We start from the raw sequence: 9,366 nt of genomic DNA on the forward strand, positions 1-9,366 counted from the left end.
AAAGAGTAAAAAAGACTTACTTAAAAACTGCAGTGATATACTATACTACTTTCCTTAAAGAATAAACCAAATTTTTTTTTAATTGCATAACCTATCAGTAGAAAATTTTGAGCATACTCTAAATACATATTTGTAAATTCTGTCTTACTATTGAACTAATAGACACTTAGGGGTTCTGATGGTTTAGTGGTAAGAAATTGTACTGCCAATTCAAAGGTACATGGTTCCAATCCACCGACTGCTCTGCAGGAAAAAAGATGGGCAACCTCCTCCCATGCAATTAACTCCTTCTGAGAATGTACTAGAGGGTCAGTATTGGTCAGTTCCATCTCAATGGTACACAGTAATAAGAGACACAATTAAATTTTTTTAAAAAATATCCTTTTTAAAGGAAGATATTTTAAACATAATATAAAGAAACATTTGTGGCTTCTCTTTGCATCTTAGTGAACATCTTTTCCACGTTCTGGGGAGTATGCTCCTCCTTCGTTAAAGTCCACTAAACTTTCTAACCTCATTTCTGCCCTATTTGAGCATTCCCTTTTCCTTCAAAATACTCTTGTGGTTTCCTGTGATTTGAGAAATCAACATCCTAGGGACTTCGGACAGTATTGTGAGAAAAGGTTAAAGGAAGTACCATGTGTGCTGGCCTCTATCCCATCTGAAATTTCAGGGGCACATATTTTAGATTACCTTCTGTGGATTATCATCAAATCTGTTTACTCAGCTTTGCATGAATCAGGGTCATCTGTGATAAGGGAAGCCCTACATTCAAAATGCTAAGGTTTTTTTCCACACTTGCACCAATAAATTGTTATTGTTTGTAAGAGAGGTAAATTACAGTAACATAGGTACAAAAGTCTTAGAACTGTATTTGCCTCATAAAAAATCATTTAGTCAGTAATTACTTAACAAGAAAATAAATTAGAAAAACTGTTAATCTCTCCTTCCAGTACTACACTGGGGAAAAGGCTTCATTGAAATTGTATTTGAAATAAACTACTTACGTGCCCCAATGTACTTTAATGGAGCAAGTTTTCTGCATCACACCGAACATCTGCATTTCTTCAGTATCATCAAAGTAGGAATTTTGAAGTCCCAACCCTTCAGGTTCAGTAAATAAGTCAATTTGACTAACTCTGTAATCCTGAAAAAATACATGTATACATTTGTGATATTAATCCCACTAAGTATTTAATTCCACAGTAAATTAATTTTTCTTTTTTGTGGCTAATTAAAATAAGCTTTAAATAGGCACATGCATTGCACAGAGGAACCTGCCAGTTTCTCCCTGACCTGTTTCCATTCGTGTGGCTCTTTCTGGGCAGACACATGTCTTTAGGCATACATCTCAGTGTCATATTCACAAAAAAATTAGAAACTTATTGTATTGTGTGTAGGAACTTATTTCTTTCTCTTTTGCCCTTGAAAAGCAATGCTTGGATTTCTGTGGTCACAGGAATTTAGGTTCATTTGCTCTGACAGACAATTCAAGGCCAGAGGCTCTAGTTTACATATAATCTTTTTCAACTTTGTTCTGTAGTAACTCTCCTTGACGATGACTAAATCTCTATGATGTTGATTTAGTCTAAGTTGTAAAGGCAAAGGCACACATTCAAAGTGATTTACAAATCTCTGCCCTTGAGTCATTCACCCATGCCCTACACTCTTCAAAAACCTTCTTAAATAGCTGGGAAGATTAAGAAAAAAGTTTTCTCTTGGCTGAGTGCCTAAGCATTAATCTAGTATCCATTGAACCTCTGCTATGTTGATGAGCTAATGAACTGAGGTTCTGAGGTCTAGAAAAAACACAGAACATAGATGCTTAGATCAGCTCAGAAAGACTCAAATATTACCAAAAGAAACAACTGCAATGGTGATCCTTTTGAATATATGTTATGACTCATGTTCATATTTCAAGATGAATATCAATTATCAACTAAGTCAATCAGAAGTGTTGACCTGGGAAGCAAGTAATGCTTTCCTCTGCCTCTGTGCTCATTCTTAATCATTCCCATTTTTGCATCTTCCTTTCTTCCCTATTGCATTCCAATTCCCATCTTAAAACAGACAAATATTCTGCAAAAGAATATTTATCATTTAAGATGAATTGCAAATTGATTTTCTCCAATCCTTTACTATGACACCATTCAGAAAAATTTATCCCAAGGAAATAAATCAGAAAATTGTTATTTAAAGTATAAAATATTAAGGCAGCATTATTTTAAAATTAGGAAAGAAAGAAAGAAAGGTAAAATACATGATGCTGTATCAGTTCAATGGGATATAATGGTTATGTAAATCTCAACCAACGCAGTGGCATGAAAAGCATTTCGCTCTGGTGGCCTAGTGCAAAAAGCAGTTTGGCAATAATACAGAAGGCACAAGTTCAAGTCCACCAGCTGCTTCATAAAAGAAGGACGGGCAATCTCCTCCTGTGCAATTAACTGCCTCTGTAAACCTGCCAGAGGGTCAGCTATTGGTCTACCCAACTCAGGGTACACAGCAATAATAACTGTCAAATGACACAGAACTCTTTAGCATTATGCTTTTTTTTTTTCTTTTACCCCTATCTAGTATGATACACCAAAACCAAAACTTAAATCCCAAAGGAATGAAACCAAATCTCAAAACACTTCCCAGATTCAGAGACTACCCCATTTGCAAATTATGGAAAGATGTTGTCAATGGGAGTGTGAACGTCAAGATAATGGTTGAGACTCACAGTGTCAAATGAAAAAAGTGGAACATCATTTTATTTATACTATGATTAAAACTACAGAAAAAGAAAATCTGAATATGGTCAAGAAAGGGTAAAGGACTGAGAAAATAAATTGAAAGACATTTTATGATAATTTGGTTTGGATCTTTATAAACATTCCTTTCTTTTTAATACCATAAATAAAATATTAAGTGAAATGTTTCACTAACTAGGACATTTGGAATTGGTTCCCATGTCTTACGTAAGGCATATCATATTAAGCGTTTAACATTTTTAAGACATTTAGAACATCAATTATCATCCAAGTCAATCAGATTCGTTGACTTAGGAAGCAAGTAATGTCTTTCTCTGCCAATATCAGTCACTCACGTATGCTCATTCTTAGCCATTCTCATTTCAGCATCATCCTTTCTTCCCTATTTCAGCTCCCATCTTAAACATCTAAGAACAAACTTCATTTTTCACTTAGAAAATAACACTAATCTCATTTATAGAAGCTTAAGAATCATTAAAACCCCAAGAACAATAAAGATTCTGACACATTTTCCATATCAATGAAATTTTATAAAATACATAAAACAACATCAGATACCTAATTTTAAAAACATATTTGGAGCCTCACAGTTGAATTACCAACAGAATTATTTTTGTATTATTATTTTTTTCCAAAAGAAATAGCTTTAAGCTACTCAAGATAAGCTACCTTATATCAACCATAAAATTGAGTAAGAAAAACTTGTTCATATAGCATTGATTAAAATTGGGTTATTTAAATAAAATGTCTTTGGGAGTTGCAGATGGGAGGCCCAGGTTTCTCATACAAAACCCAGCTAAGGATAAAACAGCAAAACAGCCCACCGTGGTGGTCAAGATTTTGATTACTCAAACATTGTTGCTAAGAGTCACAAGACATACTGTATCCCGATGACTAAAACTTTACTGAAAATAATAAAACCTCTGATAATTCAAGAACCATATTAGGATCTTAGAGAACTTTAGATTATTAGGATGTCAATGTATATAATTAATTTACTATAAGGATTTTATGATGAAAAAGTATACTCAACTCTAAAGAAATACTTAAAAGTATAGGAGGAAAAAACTCCCTAAGCTTCAACAAAAAAATATTTCTTCCCATCACTTACTTAGGGAACCCTGGTGGCTTAGTGGTAAGGAGATGCCCTGACACAGGCATGCAATTCAAATCCACTAATTGCTCCACTGGAGAGAGAGGGGCCATCTCTTCCTGTGTGATTACTTGCCTATGAAAACCCACTGGAGGGTCAACTATGGGGCATTTCTGACTTGATTGTACACAATGGCAACAACAACAACACGACTGACTTTTAAGGGTTTAAAATGAGCATTGCTCTTTAAATTAAGAATCGTCCCTGGAATTTAATAAATATTTGTGGAATGAATGAAGTTTGGTTTTATCATAACCTACCTGGACCACGTGTCTGATTGAACCAATCACCACAGGCTTGTCAGACTCTTTTTCATTATTTTCTTCCAGAATATCTTCTATACCCCAGAGTCCAGAGAGCTCCAAGTCTCCTTCCTCTAAGGGGATGGAGTGCCCTTCAAAATTTGGTTTCTCATACAAAATCCAGCTAAATATAAAACAGCAAAACAGTTAGCCCACCCTGGTGGTCAAGATTGTGATTACTCAGTCATTAAACATACTATATACTGATGACTAGGTTTTTTATCACTTAAAATAGTATAATCTCTCCTTAAAGGTAAAACTTAACTAAAAATAATAAAATCTTTGATAATTCAAGGACCATATTAGGATCTTAGAGAACTTTAGATTATCAATATGCAAATATAGCAAGAGTGGCATCCACTTCCTAAACAACATGCCTCTGGAAATTCTATGAACTTTGATAAATGTCAATAGTTATAGAAAGACTTCAGGTCTTTTGTTCATAGAGTCACTATGAATCATGCTCGACTCTATGGCAATTAACAACAAGAGCAGTATATGCGTGTGTGTGTGTGTGTGTGTGTGTATATCTCAACCTATTTACCTAGAGAACGGTGAGAGAGAGAAAGCAATCCATGGAACTAAAGATTTGTGGGTGGTAATACGACAGATAAATGGATTTTTACTGTAGTTTTTAAAAACTCTTTGTATTTATATGCTAGAAAATATTTCTTTCATATAGATTTGATTTTAACTTATATATCTATAGATTGTTATAAATGACTATAACATGTTAGCAAAAAACATTTTAAAAATCCAAACACTAAAGAAAAATCATATGTCAACATACTAAAATGTTTAAGTGCTTATGCTTTTAAGAAAAGTGGAGGCAACAAAATGTACAAAAGAAAGGAATAAGTATTATCCTGTTATAAACAAAAATATGGAGTTTGGTGCAATTTACAAAATCTTCAAAAGGAAGGAGAAAAAAGTAATTTTATGTTTTCCTAACTCAATACAAAATCCACTGCCATCAAAGGACAGAACAGAATGGCCCATGGGATTTTTAAGGCTAAAATCTTTACTGTAAATCTTTACAGAAGCGGATTGCCTTATCTTTTTTCCCCCCTCAGACTAGCTGGTGGGTTTGAATCATCAACCTTTTGGGGTAGTGGAATTCTTAACACCATCCCTTCAGGGCTCATTATCTTCTCTAAAGATTATATTTGTGTTGCTATGTACTGTTAAGTCAGAACTGACTCAGAGCTGACACTCTAGCAGGTTCTCAGAAGCAAGAAATCATAGCTTGTCAGTGGGGTCTTAGAGGCAATAAACTCCATGGGAAGAGACTGCCCATCTTTCTCCCAAAGAGCAGTTAGTGGATTTGAACCATGTACTTTTGGGTTGGGGCATACCTCTTTACTACTAGGCCACCAGAGCTCCCTTTTTGTAAAGATTATATTTACTATATAGTCAAAGTGTATTTGTTGTTCTTATTGTTGTGTTACCATCGAGTTAGAAATGACTCAGCTGATCCTCTGATGGGTTTTCAGAGGCAGTTAATCGCATGGGGGGAAAATAGTAAGAATACTACATAATTAACAAAAGCAAAGCTTAACTAATTTTTTAAACCATAAATATCTGTTGCTCCACCTTTCCATTTCAAATTTACAAAAAAGTACCAAAGATAAATATTTATGCCAGATGAGTGATTTTAAAAAGTATTATTTCTTTTTATTCATTGTTGCACACTTTCTTCTCCTCTTTTCCCCTCCCCCAGTCCACCATACAATGCACCCCTTTTTCCAGATTGTTCTCATACATCTAATGCATAATCATATATTTCTTTAGGAAAAATGAGTGATTTTTTAAAATTGCATTTCTATAATTAACTTCCTGTGTATCTCCTGGAAGCAATTATTTTGCTAAAACAATTTAGAATCTGGCAACATATTCATATTTTCAATACTTTCTTAATCAAAACTAACTTCTGTAGAAAGAAAATGAAAATGTTAGAATAGTCTCTGACTAACTGTAATTAGGACGGACTCAGATCCGCCCTTCATAGGGTCTCTAGAAGTCGTGCTCAACCCATTGGCACCTAAAAACAACAACATTTGTAATTTAAAAGTTAAAAATGTTTTTCCTTATAGATTAAAAATAAAAGATACATTTGCACTATCAGCATGACTAGTAAGAATTCTTACCAACTTAATTTAAAATCCATAAACCCAAAACGTATTACGTATGCTGTGACTTATTATTGGGTCAAAACAATGCTATAGAGATATTTATGAGAAAAATAAGCTATTGTTTCAACTTTTTTACTTTTTTACAGCATGTAGAAACAAGTATCACCCTTATAATTTAAAGCAAGATGAAAACCCATGTTTTACATTGCTTTTATTACACAAGGTGTCACCATGAGTTGGATGTGATTCAATAGCAGCTCTTCTACTTTATGCTTCTTAAATAAGGATGCGCTCTGCCAGACCAAAGGCAGGCAGTTTGAATCCACCAGCTACTTCATGGGAGAAAGATGGGCAATCTCTTCCAGTATGATTTACCATCTCTGAAAATCTACTGGAGGATCTGACTTAGTGGTAATAGACTTTTTACACTTAAATGTATAGTATTTTCTGTCCTTTATACTGCAAAATTCATAATTTTACATAAGTCCAGAGGGCCAAATCTTTAAGAATGTAAAATATAAGCTATGTGAGTCAGGTACTTAAAATGTCAGTCTTACTTACCATCCTCTAATGACTTTTATGAGAATCACTGGAGAGAGAGTCCAAGAGCTACAATCCTTGACATCACTGAAAACTTCAATGCAGTCCTCAGAGGCCTCTGGTTCACTATATATTACTACCTGCAAGAAAATGGGAATGCCAGTGCATCTTGTGTACTTCATTAACCCAAAAGAAAACATAGAGTAGGAATTGAAAATAACCTTTACCTTGCCAGGTCGGGGATTGATTTTATTGTGGATACTTCCTCTAAGGGCCTGTAATCAGATGAACAAGATATAAAAAATAAGTACAACTTTGCATAGCAATCCCTTTTTCTCCTTACCATTGTCTTTCAGTAAGATATCTACCTTACAGTTTATCAGCCGAAAAAGCACGTCACTTTGATCAATGCCAGAGTTATATTAAAACTTTCTTTAAGCTTTTAACTGCTAAGAGCAGAGATATTTCTTTTCCTAGCTGAATTTGTCATTTCAATTTCTCCTCATTTAATTGTCTAGACTATTTCACATTTACTAGAAAATTCAGGGTCTCAAATTTAGATCCATGTTTTATGGTGGTTTACAGAACAAGATCCCAAGTAATTTCAAAGCTGTCTTAAATAAGGTATAATGTATTAATCATTTATCTAGACTGAGCTGAATCAACTATCTGTTCACGTACACACTTTTTCTGAATCTATGTTTTTTTCCATAGTAATATCTACCATGATATAACAAGTACTAATCTACAAAAAGACTTCAGGAAGTAGTAACCGGGATAGTAAGAGCTTAAGAGTAGTTATCTAAGATACAACTATAGTCTCTCCCTGTCTAGAGTAGAGAAGAACTAAGAAAAGCAAAAACTCAAGAAAATGATCTCAAAGGATTACTGAACCATCTGAAAATAGCCTTTTGAACAATAGCTTTCTGAACTTATAACCACCTAAACTACAGGCTTCACTACTCAAAGATCAGAAAAACTGGACCACCAATGACTATTCTGACCAGTATCACAATAGAAAATCTTTGACAAAGGTGGGGGGGTAGAGTTGGAAATCAGAAGTTAAAAAACATAAAAAGGAATTACTGGTTTGATAGAGAATACTGGAATTCCTGAAAGTATGACCTTTCAACACCCTTCAAGCCTGAAACTGCACCCACCTCCTTGTATTAACCTCCAACCTAGAACTGGGCAGGCCTCTAAAAGAGATAATAACACCAGGGAGGAATGTATTCTTCAGTACAATTAATGGTATGACTGAAAGGGCAGCATTTGGCCATAACCAATGCTCAGAAATCATTAAGGGGCAGGAAGAAGGACAAATGGGGAGAGGGGAGTGGCATACTTCAGAATGTGCTTTGCATATGGTAGACTTAGTCCCCTTTTTGATCAGTAAAAGACATCTTTATATGGTTCAAAATGCACCATTTTCAAGAGCGTCTGACAAGACCAGTAAGACCAGAAATGCATACTACAATAAAATACTAATTATACATGTGAAAATATTGCAAAACTTGGACTATTTTCAATGTTGTCCAAGATGCCTTGCCTATGGACTGCCTTTGATCTGATTACTCTTCACAGCTTGCATTACACAGCCGTGGAATGTGTCCAAAAGACCAACGGAAAGCTGCCCTAGACCATTATTCAGAATCCAGATAATGTACTCCAGCAGAAGTAGATAAGAAGAAAAGCCTGAAATGTCAAATAAAATTTATGCCAAGGATACGGTTTTAAGGACAGAATGGTTAGATAATCACCAAAGTCTATAATTTGAATCTTTTAAGTCTTATAAAAGTATAAAGTACTTTGGTTCTTTTTATGCTACTTGGCTTGGTTTTAAAGGGATTCCAGAAAAAATTTGGTATATTCTGCTATTAGACTCAGTGAACAAAAAAGAATCTAGCAAATTATTGAAATTTTGAAAGAAATACCTAAGAACTTCACATTTCTGAGATCTATGGGCTGATTTCATATTCTCTATTTATATCACATGGTCCTTAGAGTGTACTGAAGATTTTAGGGATCCCAAGATGCTTTCAGGATCTGTGAGGTCAAAACTAATTTCATAGCAACAGAGGTAATTTACTCATTTCACTCTCTCACAAGTACACACAGTGGAGTTATCCAGAAGTTCTGGGACTTGCACTACAGTCTTGATGGTTGATATATGTGGGCTTGTACTTTTGTTTTTAAATGTTTCTGTGTTAACTTCTCTTTTCAAGAAGAAAAGAGACAGAAAAATGAACGAATGGCTCAACATCAAAAACATGAAAATCAAATGCGGGATCTTCAGTTGCAGTGTGAAGCCAACGTCCACGAGCTGCATCAGTTGCAGAATGAAAAATGTCATCTGTTGGTTGAGCATGAGACTCAGAAACTAAAAGAATTAGATGAAGAACACAGCCAAGAATTAAAGGAGTGGAGAGAGAAATTGAGACCTAGGAAAAAGACATTGGAAGAAGAGTTTGCCAGGAAACTGC

General features: G+C 34.7%; 1 protein-coding gene across 1 annotated transcript in view; it reads right to left on the reverse strand.

The window, feature by feature from the left end:
• The window catches only part of AIM1 (absent in melanoma 1), a 308,315-nt gene that overhangs the window by 46,717 nt on the left and 252,232 nt on the right, over positions 1–9,366 (reverse strand). Inside the window, exons 5-8 of the mRNA XM_006881177.1 lie at positions 7,111–7,158; positions 6,905–7,023; positions 4,170–4,335; positions 1,008–1,147 (exon numbers count right to left, since the gene is read on the reverse strand). Coding sequence (XP_006881239.1) covers positions 1,008–1,147; positions 4,170–4,335; positions 6,905–7,023; positions 7,111–7,158 — 473 coding nt within the window. The remainder of the gene's footprint in view (positions 1–1,007; positions 1,148–4,169; positions 4,336–6,904; positions 7,024–7,110; positions 7,159–9,366) is intronic.

The sequence above is a fragment of the Elephantulus edwardii genome, unplaced genomic scaffold, assembly GCF_000299155.1.
Source record: "Elephantulus edwardii isolate Elephantulus edwardi_28Jun2011 unplaced genomic scaffold, EleEdw1.0 scaffold00013, whole genome shotgun sequence".
In the NCBI taxonomy this organism is placed as follows: Eukaryota; Metazoa; Chordata; class Mammalia; order Macroscelidea; family Macroscelididae; genus Elephantulus; species Elephantulus edwardii.